At 36.9% G+C, this 18,999-nt stretch overlaps 1 protein-coding gene across 1 annotated transcript; it reads left to right on the top strand.

Annotated features, from left to right (window-relative positions):
• The first annotated feature begins 9,786 nt into the window (after positions 1–9,786).
• On the top strand, positions 9,787–11,775 carry LOC149400510 (DUF641 family protein (DUF641)). The gene has a single exon (XM_089613646.1). It carries the CDS (start codon positions 10,061–10,063, stop codon positions 11,486–11,488), a length of 1,428 nt encoding a protein of 475 aa, XP_089469772.1. The 5' UTR covers positions 9,787–10,060; the 3' UTR covers positions 11,489–11,775.
• Positions 11,776–18,999: the final 7,224 nt, after the last annotated feature.

Raw genomic sequence — 18,999 nt, 5'->3', positions numbered from 1 at the left:
AACTACGAAAATAACAAGTAAATAGCTCAAACTGCTTAAAATAACGTGAATAAGCTTTCCTTTATTTGTGCCGCCCTTGGCCTCGTGGATGGGTTTTCTTCTTGCGTAGCTTTTGGCTCTAGCTTTATATTTCTTCCATTCAGCTTTGTTCAAACCATGAAACTCTTTGTTGAAGTCTTGTACTCTTGAATTAGGAATAGGCTCGATGAAGCGCCTTTGTTCCTTTGCACGTGGGATCACATCATCAAGCGAAAAAAAAGTGTAGTAGGTGGTCTAGGTCACAAGGTGGGGGTCCACATCCTGAGGTGGTTCAGTTGTCCCACGCCTCGTCGGTTAGGTCTTGCTTAGGCGTGACCTTGACGCCGAAAATTGGTGGCGGGACCATGGCGTGGGAAATTGGTCTTGTGCCTCCTTGGGGGAGGTCCAATCTGGGATGCACCTTGGCGCATGACTTTTGTTCCCTCATCCTCATGAAGATCCCACCTGAGTGGGACCTTGGTTCTGCACCTTCCCAGGTCCTTGGACCAACACATCGGTTCTGCACCTTCTTGGGGACGTCATGTACCTCGTCGGGCAGAGGTCCCGCTCGAACGGTACCTAAATGCTTCTTTCACCACTTTTCTCCAATGCACGGATAACGAGCCATGCTTCTTGCCACAACTCGTTATTTTCATCGTTCGTGCTCTTAGTCGCCCTTTTGTTTAGCAAAATATGTCTCGTATAATTGCAATGTATTAAAATGTCGTTTTCATGTGTTTTGAAGCTTTCCAAATATGAAAAAAATGACGTGCAAATTAAAGATCGAATAGAAAAAGTGTGAAAAGGGGACATGCCAATGAAAATACTTATAAAAAATATTGCTGAATATTCTAAAAAACATAATTTATACTCATTATACACATGAATTCAAAGTTGAATCAATACTAATATTTAATCAATAATCATTAACAACACAATAATTAATTGATCGTTTAAATTTCAATTCAATTTAAACCAATTCCAATGCAATACAACAATCAGCCAGTATATCAACTTTTAATTTTATCTCAATCAATTCGACTCAATTTTGAATAAAGATATCGGAAAATTTGTTGAATTTATGGACTTGCTAAGACTAAAAGGTTCAAAATATGTTTGAATGGTCGGCTGGAAAATTGAGGCACAACATAAAAGAAACTTTGGAGCTTAGTTGATTGATTATTGCGGCTCATCATACATATTGCAGTTAAATCATTGATTGCTCATGAAAATGACTGCCCTAAGATTGCGCTCTTAAAATGTGACATCTTGAGCTCATTCATTTGGGTCAGATCCGCTTCTATCGATTTTTGTTCTCTGTCTAGATCTATAGTTCTTTGTTTATGGACTGTTCCTCTCTTTTTCTTGGATGTTTGTTGCCGGAATACCTCATGCTCTTTCATTGTTGTCTTTCATTTTTATACATTGATTACTGATACAAAGCATTTCCATACTCCCAATAACTTCTATAGGCCATTAACATTATCATCGATTAGGTCCTAATTTGACCTTTTAGATTACCTTTAGATTATGATATTTTATAAATAACAAACTAGTTAACAATATTTAATTCATAACTTCATTTATATCTTTATCTTTCCGCCAAGTACAAACAATAATGATGGCTGGATTTGTAATGGTTAATAGAATTTTCAACTAAAACTATCTTCAATAAATAATTAGTGGAAAATAAAACATGGGATCAAAATATCAGACCATGAGTTGTTTTGTTTTGTTTTTATTTTTTTAGGGATAATTTTAAGATTTGTTATGCTAAGTGCTAACACAACTATTTAAAGCTATTAGAGCATCTCCAATAGAGACCCTCATTTGGATCCTCAAACTTCAAAATAAGGGTTTAAAGGCCTTCTTCTCAAATGACGACTCTCAAATTTATCCCTACAAATTTATCTATATTGTATATTAGTCCTTAATATTTAATAATATTGAATTTTATTATACCTCCATAAATAATCATAAAACATACAAAATGTAGAGTTACATTTTAATGAAACAAAAAATGAAATTGCATACAAAAAATAATAATAAAGCATACTTTAAAGACAAAAAATTACTCAAATTTATTTTGTTATTTTGGGTGTTAATGCATTTCATATTATATTATTCTTGTACTAGTTTATGTTATTTCTAATATTAACAGTATGTGTTATGTTTTTATTTATTCATCCAGTTGCAAAAATATCAAATTATTAAATTAAAAGAACTAAATTATAATATATTTATCATTATGTACTAAAAAATAAACTATTTTATCAAATTTTTGAAAATAGGGGTCAATTTTAACAACTTATACAAAATATAAGACTAGAATATAGTTACGTAAATTTTTTTAGGATCTGAATTCATCATGGGCATTGGAAATGAAGTGGAAATACCACTTCCATTAGTGTGTCTTCCATTGCTTAATGGAAGTGCATTTTCGTTAGGCAATATTTTGCCTTCCGGAGGTTAACGGAAGTGGTATTTCCGTTAGGCTGAATGAAAATTAACATTTTCGCTAATTTCCAATATGTAACAACAAAAATTAAAAAATCAAAGGGATTAAAATGTTAAAGTTTTAAGAGAATGGACTAATATGTAAAAGGAATTGCATCTTTATTAATAATTTAAAATAAAAAGAAAAATATTACAACAAGATTATGAGTAAAACATTACAACAAAACTACAGTTCATGAATACTCATGTTTTGAAAACTTATATCAAATTTATCAACAAGATCAATGGTCACATATTTTCTTGAGATCGTTGTTCGTATTGACACCAATCTTTGTAAACGGTGAGTGCCTCGACCATTTTGGGTTTCAAACTCTGCCTTTTATCGTCAATAATGCGACATGAGCTACTAAATGCGGATTCGGACGACACCGTTGAAATCGGGATCGAATGTACATCTCGGGCCATCTTGGACAATATCAAAAACATGTTTTCGTGTTGCGTCCACCATGCCAGCGAGTTGAGGTCGTCTTGATTCATGGAGGCAAATTGTTGAGAGTTTTATAGCGTGATCTCGTCGTGTTCAGACGTCTCTTTAGAGGTTGCGGCGTGTGGTGACAATCTTGGAGATGAAGTTCAGCCTCGAGCAAAACGAGCTATATCTCGAAAAATTCCTCCTTTGCTTGTTGAGGCGTGTCGGGGTGGACTCGGCTCGGGATGAGTTGGAATTTGTCGTTGGTAAAATTTGAAAAAGGAGTAAAACTCTTCCACGACCCTAGTATGATCACGTGCCATGTAATCTTGTCCCGTATGACGTTTTAAATACTATATATGAATTTAACCTATATAATATAAATTATACTTATAATATAAAAATAAAATTATATAATATAAATTATACTTATAATAGAAAGTTAAAATTATAAATTATGAATTGAAACTATATATTATAACTATATAAATTAAAAGTATATGACACTTATAAACTATATAAATTATACTTATAAATGATATGATACTTCTATATTGTAGATAAATATTTTATAGAAATATTTTTAGAGAAATCAGTATAGAATTATAAATAAATGTTGTAGAGAATGTATAGAGAATTGTAGAGAAATGTGTGTTGTGATTGTGAAAAATGTTATCAAATTTGATCTACTAATAGTGTTGGAAACGAAAGAGGATGAAAGTGTAAAACTTTATTAAATTTTAGACTCAAATAGTCATTTTATTTTCAGTCAATCTCCAACGTTTAAAAATTCTCGAACGTTTAAAAATTCTCCAACGTGACAATTCTCTCTAACGGTACACTTTTTTGTTTTCTTCTGACTTGTCCTTTTGTCACTTCCGCCAGCTGTCGGAAGCTTTCTTGTCACTTCCGGACAAATAAAAATCGGCAATACCATTAGTCAAAACTAACAAACGGAAGTGAAAATTTCGAAAAATTTCATACCAAATGCCCATAGGGAATTTGAATATGAGGGTGCAATATTAAAAACCTTATAATGAGGATTTAAAGTTTTCCATTAGAAGTCTAAAAACTCTCAAAATGAGAGTTGGAGAGCGCTTTAATTGTAGATGCTTTTATATACCAAAGTTTGCAAGGTGATGAGCCAACTGAGAAATTTGTCTGCTTAAAGTATAACACGCATTTCAAAGGGCACAGAGAGATACAATGATTGAATTCCTTGGTGCATTTTCTATATATGAAAAAAAAACACAAACTTAGTGCATCTCCAAGGGCATATTTGGAGAGGATTACTTGAGGCAAAGCGTTAGAGATGCCAAATTCGATGCCAGAAAAAACCTTGAAGCAAAGCATAAAAACAACTTTGGAGTTTTGTTGATTGATCATTGTGGCTCATCATATATTGCAGATAAATGATTGATTTTTGTACTAATTAATATACATTAGCAATACCTAGACGTACTTTTTATCTTTCTTTTTATTCTGGAAAACGCTGTAATAGAAAACGACATAAAAAAAATCTTAAAAGAATGCTTTACCTGTCAAGCATGACATAAACAGCATATCAGCCAAAAGATTCTGTCTTATTAATGTACTAAAGATAAAGAATATCGTTTCGAGTTGATCTATGATAACATAAGCCTAACCAACACTTTATTTTTAAATTAATAAGAGTTTGGACAACAAATCGTTTTCTCGAGAGTAAGTAATACTTCAAAAAGTCTTAGCAGCTAATTAACTCCATAATATATTATTGTAGTGCTAATTAAACAACTTGGCATTTTATCGAACTTTTTGCCGTGATTAAAGATTGTGCTTCTCTTTTTATGGAGTTCCGAATTTAAGCTCTGTATAGGAAGGAAATTGCTAAATCGAAAACGAGAACCTGACATCGTTTATTATTATTTATGTTATTTATTTTTATTTGTATAAGGATAATAGTGAAAAAAAAAAAATGAACTTTCTAATTTTACCTAATTTCACCTTTTTGTCGATTCCAAAGATCATGAAGTCTGTTTTCTTACATCATGAAGTTCAAAGCAAAAATCGTCTATTGTGTTGACTAATTGTGGTGCTATGTTGATACTTAGTGGTAGCAGTTTCAGTGTAATAATATCTGTGTTTAATTTAGTTCTGATATGGTGGTGGTGGTTGTGATTGTTACGGGTGTGTATTTTTTTTTCTTTCCTTTTTCCTCTCAATTCCTTTGTTGATTTATTCTTTGCATTTAGACGGTCAGTTAATTAATTATTCTCTATTTTCATCTTTGGGCATGATCATCGTTAGGACTTAGGACGGGATTCCATTGAAATCATAGGTGCTAAGATATGTTAAATAAAATATTTTGGACGGTTAGTTATCCAAAACTTCATGCGTGTAAATTGTGTATAGTCTTTGAAATCACGTCGGCTAAACTTTAATAAATGCTATTTTTACTACATAAAAAAAAGTGCTATTTTTACTACGGGTGGAGTTATTTTAGAATTTAGGAGCAGAAAAATATATAACTAATAATAAAAAGAGCGGTAAATAAAGGGGTTTTATTTTTATATGTTATGTTATATATGATTTATTGAATTTACGCGACAAATTAATATTGGAGTTGGATCAAGTCCAAATATTTCAAAAAATCCTAGCCATTTTTATTTTCCTAAAAAAAAAAAATATTACTAGAGTTTTAAATTTTAGCTCCGCCGTCTCTTCTGAGGCTTGAGACTCTGCTGGTCGTAACCACTAGAAGGCTCTCGTCCTGAGAAAATATGTTTCTCTTTTTTCTTCTTTGTGTTTTCGTCAATTTTCGAAGAGTTTGTCGTCATATGAAGATTCTTGACTCTTCGCGGTCGTCGTCATTCTCATCATTACAAAATCATCTTTGTTGAGCACGCCAAGATCGATCGAGCGCCTTCAATAGAGAGTTTATTGTTGTTTTATATAGTTTTTATATTTGATAACAAAGACATGCATCTGACTTTTATACCACTAGATCTTTGATCAGAGTGGTTTTTAATTTCATTTTTTTAGATCTAAACATTAAATATGTGATATGATCATGGAATAAAATGTCGACGATTTTCGCCGATTTCCGGAGAAAAAGTCGCTGTCGGAAGGTGTCCGGCCGACGAAAGGTGTTTTTTTCGTTTCGTCGTCGTTTTTCGCCGATTTTCGTCGTTTTTCGATTTTCGTCGATTTTCGTCGTTTGTCGTTTTTGTTTTGTGTCGTCGTTTTGTTTTGTTTTTTTTTTTTTTGCTGCTGCTGTAGTGTTTTTTTTTTTTTTTTTTTTTGTAGTTTTTAACTAACTTTTTAATATTATTGAATATATATCTGTCAAAGTATTTTGATAAATTTTGTGTAGTTTTTTTTTTTTGCTGTCGTTTTAATTTTTTTTTGTCGTTTTCTTTTTTTACTATCGCTTTTTTAAAAAACAAATTATAAAAAATAATATATACGTTAGTAGCACACATTTATAAAATATTATACATATATATATATATAATTTTCTATTAAAAAAGATTATATACATAATGTATTTTCTTTATATATGTTTAAAAATTAAAATATATATATATATATTACATACAATATATATATATATATATATATATATATTACATGTATATATTTTAAATATATTTTGCCACGTTATTTCCGTTCGGTTTTCCGTCGGCACGTCAGTTTTCCATTGAAAACGGCATTTCACTTGCCCTTTTTCACAATTTTTCCGTTTGGTTTTCCATCGGCATGACGATTTTCCGTAAATCAAGAGGCTTGAAACGGCAACGAAAACTGCATTTTTTTCCCTTGGATATGATTGGTTTTCTTTAATGCGTTGATCTAAATTGGGCAAGATTCCCTAACAAACAGGGGTTGGTTCGTGTTACCTGAAAGGATTGGTAACTCACTATTCTTGTTATATAATTGTGATTGTGTTTGTGATCCACTCTGTCAAATTTTATCTTAATTGATATTAAGCAGAGAAATCCAATCGATATATAAGCACATGTCCATTTACATACACAATCAATGTGAGATTATCTCCACTTCAACACACTCGTCATCTTTTTTAAGAAATTTGAATTTTTCCGTTGAGCCTAAATTTTTATAATCTAGGTTTTTTTTTTACTTTTATCAAATGTATTTTTATGAGACCCACCACAATGTGGTACCTGGATTTTTGAATAATAGAAAATAATCTTCTGTGCTATTTGAAATCCGAACAAAAATGTGGTATGCTAAAAATATAGACATATGAAATGCTAAAAATAAAAACAATAATGGAAAAAGAAGATACAAATTGAAAAATACTATGATCTCGTTTAGAAAACACGGTCAATTAAAAATAAAAAAAGGCTTGACAATGGTAAATATGGAAGGATAAATGGTTATCGAGTAGCTAGTATTGTAAAGAGTACCAACTATAGCTAAAGTATTTGTCAAAAGTGGTTAATTTTCATATTTCTAAAAAAAATATGTGCCGGTATTTTCTGTATAAGTTGAATACGACGCGAGATCTTAGCAATCTTGTGGCGACATGGTCTTAACTCTTAATTGATCAGCCAGTTTAACTTTAACATATTTTTATAGATTTAACCGTTCACTTGAATGATATGATTTTACCCAGTGAATCAAATGCCGGAGAATTTCCACAATTTTCGTCTGGAAATTCGTTTCCGGTGAGTCAACGGCCGACGAAAGCTATTTTTTTCGTTTCGTCGTCGTTTTTCGTCGATTTTCGTTTTTTGTCGTTTTTATTTTCTGTCGTTTTTTCTTTTTTGTGTCGTTTTTTGTATGTTGTCGTTTTTTTTACTTCTTTCTGCTGCTGTCGTTTTTTTTTTCTTCCTGCTGCTGTCGTTTTTTTTTCTTATGGTTTTTACTAGATATTTGTCTAAATAGTCTAACCTCTATTTATAAATTATAATATCACACATAGTCTAATATATAATATCACACATTTAAAAATTATATATAATATCCAATTCTATTATATATAATATCACACATACTATGAGACAATTCTAATAGATAATATCACACATTTATAAATTATATATATTAAATATTATTAATAGCACACATTTATAAAATATTATATATATATACAATTTTCTATTAAAAAATATTATATATATATATATATATTAAATATATTTTACCACATTTTTTCCGTTCGGTTTTCTATCGGCACGTCGGTTTTCCATGGAAAACGGCGTTTGAAAACGGCATTTCATTTGCCCTTTTCCACATTTTTTCCGTTCTAATTTTCATCGACATGACGATTTTCCGTAAATCAAGAGCCTCGAAACGGAAACGAAAACGGCATTTTTTTCCTTGATTTTACCTTACGTAAAAATAAATAAATTCGGGTGGTGAAATAATAATATGCCCGAACGAGTAGAGAAAACATGCACTCTTATGTGCTGTAAGAGCTTAGATCATATCTTCTATCATTAAAAAGAAAACATGTATAATGTATTGTATACATACACACGCTTGAAGTTAAATAATTAACAGCTAAAAGCCAAAAGCTGTTGTGTCATTTTCAAGTGATGAAAAAGAAAGAACAAACAGAAAGGAAGTTTATGTACGTTGTGATTGTGTATCTGCGCAAGAAATGACAAATTGAGCCAAAACACTCTCACCTTCATGTCTAACCAAACAGGATCACAATTCATTGCTACGAATTCAATTTATTTAATCAATTTAATTGAATACAAGTTATTTTTCATTTATGTATCTGATTTCATGTGTTCATGATTGTTTTCCATTCAAAACCTTATAGCTTCTCAGTTTTTTTTTTTTTTACATTGGTGAAGTATTAAAATTACTTATTTGAGTATAATATATCAAAGGTGGTATTTTATTACTCAAATTCGAATTTGTGGATAGTACATTAGTCGCAGAAAAATTCTTATAATTTATATGAGTGGCGAAATGTGTAGATGCCTAGAGGCCCTAGACTATAGAACGATGTCAGTAAGAATGTTGGCTTTGCAAAAAGGTCATGTCTTGATCCGTATTGAGTAAAATCTTTGGAACACGAATAATTTTTTTGAAAGTGGTTGATTTTTTGGACGGGTGGTTATTGAGTCTTTGTTGGTGGTGTGTTTTCGGGCGTGATTAGAAAAGGCACAATCTATTTTCTCAGTTGCTGGGTCTCCAATAGCATGAAGATAGACAAAAACTAGGTTTATAATTTGACCGTGGTTATTGTAAGCGACGATCTAAAAAAAATATTGATTTGATCCAATAGTCCAAATTTATGTGCAACCAGGCACGAAGCCAGCTGTAATTGAAGAGAGTTTTAGCCCCCCTCAATTTTTTTTTTCTTTTTTTTTTGCATATTTTACTCACTTTTCATTTTTTTTTTCAATTTTTTACCCTTAAAATTTACAAATTAGTCCCTCCTGAATTTTTTTTTACAAATTAGCCTCCCCTAAATAGAAATCCCGGCTTCGTCCCTGTGTGCAACGTAACTATATATTTGAAACTATATTTGTGAAATATGTATACATCTTTACCTTGTAGTTTTGATGATATTATTGGTAAACTATTTTAATGTGATTTTTACACTAAATACGGTTTTGACCTTCAGCCCGACTGTGTTGACATGGTTGAAAATCCCGGTGTTGACATGGTTAAAAATAAAGCAAAGTAAAAATTTTAATAAAAAAACCTACTTCTTCATATCATGAAATCCGTGGACAAATATTAAAGCTAAAGAAAAAGTCAGTCACGGAAAATCAACTCCCCACCGTTGTCATCCTAGTCCTTTCCTTATTACCGTTACCAAACTAAACCACTTTATAAATAATAGAAAAGTCAGCATATAAAATGAAGAGCTTAGGCTAAAAATAATAATGAAATGAAATTAAAATATAACAAGAAAAAGGTACAGTTCATTCGAATCCACTCATACCTTCCTTCCAAGACTACCAAAGCACTTTCACATTTCGGTTCACTAACACACAGAGAAGTAAAACCCAAGAATTCTCTTTTCTCTCCCCAAAAAAAGAAACTCTCTTTCTCTCTCTCTCGCCAAACTTTTGTTTGGCCGATGAGAAAATTAGACTGAAATTTTACAAGAAAGAAACGCAGAACCAACTTTTCGGAGCTGTAACCATGGCCGAAATCGATGGCTCGTCGAAACCCCCTCAGCAAATCTCCGAGATGTTTCAGAAATTCGCTCTCGCTTTCAGAACCAAGACCGTCGAGTTCTTCGCCGAGGAAGACGAGGATGGGCCAGAAGATTCCGACGGACTCTCTCTCCTCGACTCGGCGGAAGAGATAATCACCGACCAGAAGGTCGTCGTCATCAAGCCTGACAATTTCCCGGCCTCTCCGGCGACTCCGACTCGGACTCCGCCGGCGGCGAAGAAAAAGACAAGGAAGAAAGCCGTAGAGTTTCGGCTCCTGAATCCTGAATTGGTACAAACCCTAGCTTCGTCGATCTTCGCGACGGTCTCGAAATTCGAAGCCTCGTACCTCCAGCTTCAGACCTCCCACGTGCCTCTGAACGAGGAGAGCGTAAAGTCCGCCGATCGAGCTTTGGTCTCCCATCTCCAGAGGCTCTCAGAGTTCAAGAGGCTCTACGAGTCAGGTCTTGGGTCCTCGATGGGGTCGTGTTTGGAAGCTCAGGTCGAGGAGAATCAGAGCAAGCTTCGGACTCTCGGCACGGTCGCGGACAAGCTGCAGGAAGAGATCGACCGGAGAGACGAAGAGGTCTCGGCGCTCAGGGTGAGATTGGAGGAGATTCAGAGCTCAAATGCGAAGCTCTCGAAGAGGCTCAACGGTAACAATTCGAACCAGTCTTCTTGTTGTGAGGTTTTGGCGTCTGTCAGGGTGTTCGATTCCGCGTTGAACGAAGCTTGTAGGTTAACACATAGGTTCACAAAGATCTTGATCGAGCTCATGAGAGGCGTTGGCTGGGACTTGGACTTGGCCGCAAATCTGGTTCACCCCAATGTCGATTACGCCAAGAGATCGCACAACCAATACGCTTTTTTGTCCTACGTTTGCCTCGGCATGTTCAAGAATTTTGACACCACTGGCTTCGAAACGACTGAGAGGGATGGAGATTCGTCGGAGATGAGGTGTTCTTCGCCGGGGAAATTGCTCGAGCATGTGGCGTGCAGTCCGATGGAGCTTCTGAGCCGCGACCGGAACTGTGATTTCTCAAGGTTTTGCGAGAGGAAGTACCAGGAGATCATTCACCCGACAATGGAGTCTTCGATCTTCAGTGATGTGGACCAGAAAGAAGCGGTCTTGAGCTCGTGGAGGTCTCTGAGCGTGTTCTATGAGGCTTACGTGAACATGGCGAGCTCAATATGGACGCTTCACAAGCTGGCCTCGCTTTTCGACCCGATCGTCGAGATATTTCAGGTGGAGAGAGGCGCGGATTTCTCGATGGTGTTCATGAAAGACGTGACCAAGCGATGGGCTTTGCCGCCGAGCAAATCGAGGCCCAAAGTGGGCTTCACGGTGTTTCCCGGGTTTAAGATCGGAAAGACGGTAATTCAGTCTCAGGTTTACTTGACAGGATTGCAATAGGAAGTTTGTGAGATTGAAAAGGATATATATATACATCACCCACTCTACCTTGTGATATAAGTCATATATAGAAAGAATAGATGTTTTGGTCTGTGTCTGGTTTGGGAATCTTGGTTTTCAATTCTGTATGGCATTTCTGCTATATATATATGTCATATTGTAGAGATGAAACTGTATAGAAAGTTTTTTTTGTTTTGTTTTTCTTTTTCTGAGTATTAACACAAATACGCCTCCAAAAATGTGTATTGGCAATCATAAATAATCAATAACAATAGTTTATTTGTTTCCATTTGCTCAAAGGATACAGCTTGAAGCTTGCCATTTTTCTATTAAACCTCGGTGGTTTGATTGTATAATCTCTTTGTGGTCAACAACGATATTACTTGGATTCGTTTGCTGAATGTTTCTGAACACGAGACAACGATATATTAGCGGTTCTCTATCTCAGTGGTGTAACAATAATACGAATTTTGTTCTGTTTATCAAAGATATATGCTTTGTCATCTTTATTTTATGTTGTTAGCTCAAGCAGTTTGATTCCCTGTTAAAGAGTCTCTGCCTCTCTTGATTGATTCTTAGTCCTTTTTTATATTATAACTTTTAAATAATGCTACTAAACTTGTCACCATTGGGTCCAACTCTTTCAATTTTTATGTTCCTAGCTTATTGAGGTTTTGACTTTCTAACCCCTTATTTCCCTGGAAATATAGTGTACATAGTGATCATATAGAATCTCCACTTTGTCGTTTAATAGCCCACTGCATAAGATTAAATGGTAGTGACAGCGAGTCTGGCTCTAACCTTTTGTTTGCTACCGAGAGATCACCTTCCTAACGCTTTAGTTAATGCAAGTTTTCAATAAACATATAAACGTAAGAATTTTATTTATTTATTTAACATATATGTTGGTAGACCCAAAAGGGGGATGGACATCTATTAGAAAATTGAACATTTTTTTATATAAAAATAAAAAGACAAAGTTATGATTACTTTATGATAATGTTGCAATAACTTTACCACTAAATGATAAGATATGAGTGTTTTTTTTTTTTTTTAGGAAAAGAAGAGAATCTTGTCAAAATTTATGGCCATTTAAAAAAAAAACATTTATATATTAAGAGTGAAAATTTGAAAGAATTTTTTATTTTTTTTTTAAATACTCTTACTGTATTTGTAATGAAATCTCTATTGAGTTATATGTTTCCATATTCCTTAAAATATTCTTTCCCACAGCACAAATAAGATACAATGCAATGAATTTTCATTTTCTCCTTCCTTGATTGGCATATTGCTCAGTTTTAAATAAAGGTCTTATCATAACTATTCTTTCGAAGGATACGATATGCTATGATGTTATGGTTTACATAGGAACTAACACTACAGGATGGTGGTGGGTATTAAAAACCGAAGTAACGTTTGGTTTCTTGGATAAAATTGGATATTTTTCATTTTCTGCCAAAATGGGCTCAGAACATAACAAGCTCTCAACATACCCATGAAATTGGGTCAAAACCATAACATATCCACAAAATTATTTTAAAATCATACATTATTGTGGCATTTGCGGTTGAAGTCACAATTTCAGCCATTCCTTGCATTTGTGTCACTTATTTGCTAAAATTGCATCCGTATCACTTATTTGCATTTGTGTCACTTATAGAAAGTCTAAATTACCCTCTTATGATAAAATCAATATCTCTCAAACTCCCCGATCAGATCCGACAAGAAGAAGCTCGCCAACTCTCTCTCCCCTTCCTCATCTTCCTCCGCCGCCGCAAAGAAAAGGCTGGTTCCGGCGGAGACCACCGGCGACAGCGACGAGAACGCGGCCGCCCACCGGCGACAGCGACGAGAACGCGAGGGCGTCGGGGCTGTGGTCGACGGCGAGGTTCGGGAGGCAGACCGAGAAGGAATCAGGAGTTTGGAGAAGAGGATTCTCCGATCGTCGTCGTCGGCGAGGAAGAGGCTGGTTCCGGCGGAGACCACCGGCGACGGCGACGAGAACGCGAGGCCGTCGGGGCTGTGGTCGACGGCGAGGCTCGGGAGGCAGATCGAGAAGGAATCGGGAGTTTGGAGAAGAGGATTCTCCGATCGTCGTCGTCGACGAGGAAGAGGCTAGTTCCGACGGAGACCACCAGTGACGGCGACGAGAACGCGAGGCCGTCGGGACTGTGGTCGACGGCGAGGCTCGGGAGGCAGATCGAGAATGAATCGAGAGTTTAGAGAAGAGGATTCTCCGATCGGCGTCGTCGGCGAGGAAGAGCCTGGTTTCAGCGGAGACCATCGGCGACGGCGACGATAACGCGAGGCCGTCGGGCTGTGGTCGATGGCGAGGCTCGGGAGCCAGATCGTGAAGGAATCTGTGTTGATGTATTTGTATTTGTGAAGGAGTCTACTTTTTTTTTTGAAATATTTGACTGCGAGTCTACTTTTTTGTAATTTGTTCTATGAGTCTATTTTTTTTCGAAATATTTGACTGCGAGTCTACTCTTTGTAATTTCTTCTGTGAGTCTACCTTTTTTCGAAATATTTGACTGTGAGTCTACTTTGAAATCTGCGTAAGGGTATTTTTTCCTATTTTTTTAATCAAAGTGACATCTATGCAACACCTTTTTTCGTCGTGACTCATTTGCAATTTGGAGCCGAGTTTGTGACTTTGATGCAAATTTCTCTACATTATTGGTACTCATTTATTTTTAATAGGTCTGGATCTGGATAAACCCCTAGAGGCACTAGTAAAATTGATAGCATCAGGTGCGACAAAAGTCGCACCTGAAAGCACCAATGTCGCACCTGAAAGTATCATCAGGTGCGACTTTAGATGCGACAAAGTCGCATCTGAAAGTCCGCACCTGATGATTTTAGGTGCGACTTGTCGCACCTGAAAGTCGTCACTATCAGGTGCGACATTTTAGGTGCGACTTCTCGCACCAAACGTCGCACCTAAATATCCTCCAAAATAAGATATTAAAGCGAGAATTATAGTATCAGATGCGACTAGACTAGTCGCATCTGATACCTTCGCGGGAAAAGGATCAGATGCGACTAGTCGCGTCTGATAGTAATTCCCCGCTTAATATTTTGGCGGGTTACAGTACAATCAGATGCGACTAGTCGCATCTGATACTTTTCCCGCGAAGGTATCAGATGCGACAAGTCGCATCTGATTGCCTGTAGTTTTTTTTTTTTAAAATGCTGATTCTAATAGAATCAGCCTATTAATTATTTAAAAATTATAATTTAAAAAATTATTTAAAAATTAATTAAATAATTTTTTTGTTAAATTAAATAAATAATTTGAATAATATTAATTAGAATAATTATATAAATAATTTAATAGAAATTCTAATATTAAATTCATAAAATTTGATAATTTACGTTCAATAAATTAAAAAAATTACAATCTATTCTTTTTGTTTCCCTTTTTCACTCGAAGTCTTCCAATTCTGGAATGCACGGCCTCCTCTTCCGCCAGATCTTCCTCGTGCGACTTCAAACCTGTGAGCTTTCCATCAGCAGTCACATTTTTCTTCAAATTCCCAGCGACCCCATCTGGGAATTTGACAGATTGGAGGAACTCGGTAAATCGCTGCCTCTGATCAAGGGTTAAGGTGTACGATGCTCGCGGTTTGTACCACGAATCCCCTTGTTTTTTCAAGTGGAGAGCGGTCTTGATGCCCAAGTCCATCAAATCAAACCTCGCCTTATCTGTGTCGTAGTTCTTCTTTTCTAAGCTGAGCAAGGTTCCGAGAAGATTCTCGCACACGTTCTTCTCTATGTGCATGAAGTCCATGTTATGCTTCAACTCCAAATCTGACCAGTACGGCAACTCGTAAAAGATGCTTTTCTTGGCCCAATTTAGTTCGCACTCGGCTCGCTTTCGTTTTCTGCCCACGGAGCCAGCATGTTTTCCAGTTGTCGTGCAAGACACACTAGCCAACTGAGCGAGTATGTCTTGCGGAGTCAACTTCTCGGGTTTACTGCGTTTCTCGTGGCGATCCTTGTAGTGATCGGTGCTTTTTCTCAATCGGTGACGCGTACGCAAGAATCGACGATGGTCGTAGTAGACGATCATGTTTCTGACTTTCAAAGACGGCGTGTCAAGGTTGCACGTCGGGCAAGCGAGATACCCTTGGCCACTCCATCCCGATAAATAGGATCGAGCTGAAAAATCGTTAATCGTCCAGAGTAGCGCGGCACGCAATCGAAACACTTCATCGTTGGCGCCATCTCGAACGCGGAATCCGGTCTCCCACAGTTCTTTCAGCTCTTCGACAATTGGCTGCAAGAACACTTCCATGTCCTTTCCTGGTGAGTGAGGCCCCGGGATCAAAAACGTCAGCATCAAGTACTCTTTCTTCATGCACAACCAAGGCGGCAAGTTGTACGCAGTTAGTACCACAGGCCACATGCTGTACGATAAAATCATTTCTCCGAACGGATTGAATCCATCCGCAGCTAGTCCAAGCCGCACGTTTCGAGGCTCTGCAGCAAAGCCTGGGTATCTCTCGTCCAGGTTTTTCCACGTCGTACCATCCGCAGGATGTCGTAGAACACCAACTTCCCTGACGCGATCTCTTTCGTGCCACTGCATCAGAAGCAACGTGTGTCGAGACGCGTATAACCGCTTCAATCGATCTTTCAGGGGAAAATATCGCAAAATCTTTTGCGGTATCATTTTCCCAGTTGGCTTCCATCTGCTCTCGTTGCATACTGGGCACACGTCGACTTCCGCGAGATCTTTTCGAAATAGGACACAGTCGTTAATACACGCATCGATCATCTCGTATACCATGCCAAAATGCTTCAGCTTCGCCTTTGCCTCGTAATGCTTCTCCGGAATTCGATTACCAGGTGGATGAGACTTTTTCAAGAGCTGCAAGAGTTCTGTGAACGACTTGTTCGTCTAATGGTTCGTGACTTTGAGGTGCATCAACGAAACCAAGAAGGACAAAGAAGAAAACTCTTTGCATCCAGGGTACAATTCTGCTTCCAACTCGGCGAAGAGGTCTTCCACTTGCTCCTCTGCACGCACCTCGCTCTGGGTCGGCTCCGTAGCATCGTCGAAATCCTCGTGATCCCTGATATCCTCCACAGCACCGTGCAATCCTCCTATTCCTCTCTGATCTGTTCCTCCGATGGAATCTTCTTCATGAGGAAGGACGACACGCTCGAGCTCGCCGTGATGATACCATTTTGTGAAGCCTGGGGTAAACCCCTTGTTCAGCAAATGATTCCTGACAACCCCGACGTCGTGTCATCTCACATTGTTGCAAGGTTTGCAAGGACACCGATATTTTCCATTTTCGTTAAGGAATCTTCTTGCAGCGGGAATAAACTCGTTAACACCGGTTTTGTACTGCAATGTCACCCGATTATTCTCCGTGATCCAATCTCTACTTGGATTGGACATTTCGCTGAATGAGAGCGAAAAATGAAAGTTGTGAAGAATTATTGATAAAGGATGACGGAGAACAAAATGAAAGAGAGATTATGAATTGTATGTTATTTTGAAGTCGGATTGAATAAGTTGAGAGTTTTTAGACTAATTGATTCGAAACTCTACCGAAATTTCGGCAGAGTTTCCCCTATTATACAGACAAACCAAAAACCTGCAAAATTATTTAAAAACATATACAAACCATCCATAACTATCCTACAAATTAGCTCGGCCCTAAACCGAACCTCCGTGGTTCGGTCACAACATTTTATAAATGAAAAAGCCAAATAAACAAAATATCACAAACTATCAAAACATTTCACAAACTACTTTTCTTATTTAAACTAACAATTTCATTTCATGTTAAATCAACTAAAACTAATCTCAAATTCATTAACTTAATTTTAACCTAAACTTCATTTTATACTAAACATGTCACAAAACATCAAAACATGTCACAAAACACAAATAAAACTTAGTTTAACCTAAACTAATCAAATTATTAAACATGTGATGACATTATCAATTACAATTACTAATCAATTTCAAAGTAGCATGTTTCAATTACAATTTTAATTTCATTAAATAATTTTAAACTAAACAACCTATTCATGTAATTATTCGACTAATTAAAATTCCTAATTGATAAATTACAATAAATCAAAACTAATTAAAACAAAAAAATTTAAACTAAACACTAACCTAAACACATTACTAAACATTGTAATTAATTACAATTTCTTTACAATTACAATTAACATACTAATCAAAATTAAATTAAAGAACCTAAACATATTACTAACTATGTAATTACAATTTACAATGATTAACTACAATTATATTAACTAACATTTACATTTACATACTAACACTTAACATTCTAAATAATTAGTTACTAACATATCTATTTAATTAACTAACATTTACATACTAATTAACTAACTAACATTTTATATCAACTAACCTAATTAACTAAACTAGCCATCTTATATAACAAAAAAATATATATTTTTTTTAAAAAAAGCTAGACTTACTTGGATAGCTCGGGACAACAGGGCTGAGCGCGCGGCGGTGAAACGGCTCGGTGAAACGGCGGAGGAGGGATCGAGGCAGCGACGGTTCGGTGCAGCAGGGAGAGAGACTCTTCAAGGACAGGGGACGAGGTAGGGACTCGTCGAGGACAGGGGACGACAGCAGGGCCGGGGATGACAGCAGACTCGTCGAGGACAGCTCGGGACAACAGCAGCCCTGCTCTCGGTTCTCGGTTCAGTCAGAGAGAGAGAGAGAGAGAGAGAGAGAGAGAGAGAGAGAGAGAGAGAGAGAGAGAGAGAGAGCTTACCGGGATTGCAGCGACGCCGAGGCTGAGCACGCGTCGAGGCAGCAGGGCTGTTGGGGCAGAGACGCCGAGGTGTCGAGGCTGAGCGCGCGGCGGTCGGAAGCTCGGTGAGAGTGAGGCATAGAGAGAGCCTGACGGAGAGAGTGAGAGTGAGGCAGAGAGAGAGCCGGAGAGTGAGAGTGAGCCGGAGAAATACCGGACCTGACAGAGAGAGTGAGAGTGAGGCAGAGAACGAGCCGGAGAGTGAGAGTGAGCCGGAGAAATACAGGTGCTGAGGGGCTCGAGGCCAAGAGTGAGGCAGAGAGAGAGCTGGAGAGTGAGAGTGAGAGTGGTCGGAGGGGCTCGAGGCCAAGAGAGAGAGAGAAATACCGGTGCTGAGCCGGAGCTGTGGTCGGAGGGGCTCGTGGCTCAGTGAGGCATAGAAAGAGAGCTTTTTTTTAAAAAAAAATTGTCGGCGAAGTGGGGAAGACGAAGTGCAGAAGAGTCGGGTTTATACAAAAACCTAAATTACAGGTGCGACTTTGTCGCATCTGATGGTTCTTTCCGGTGCGACTAGTCGCACCTGATAAGTTATCGGGTGCGACTAGTCGCATCTGATTAATATTAAAAAAATTAATTAATTTCGGAAGCCACGTCATAACTGAATGAAAAAAGAAGGGGGAGAATTGGCCCGCTTAAAATTTAAAACAATCAGGTGCGACTCTGTCGCACCTAAAAGTTTCTTTCACTATCAGG

This window comes from Urtica dioica, chromosome 4 (assembly GCF_054948205.1).
Source record: "Urtica dioica subsp. dioica isolate 48M chromosome 4, U.dioica_male_clone48M_v1_H2, whole genome shotgun sequence".
NCBI classification, from domain to species: domain Eukaryota; kingdom Viridiplantae; phylum Streptophyta; class Magnoliopsida; order Rosales; family Urticaceae; genus Urtica; species Urtica dioica.
This window is presented reverse-complemented; position numbering and strand designations above follow the sequence as displayed.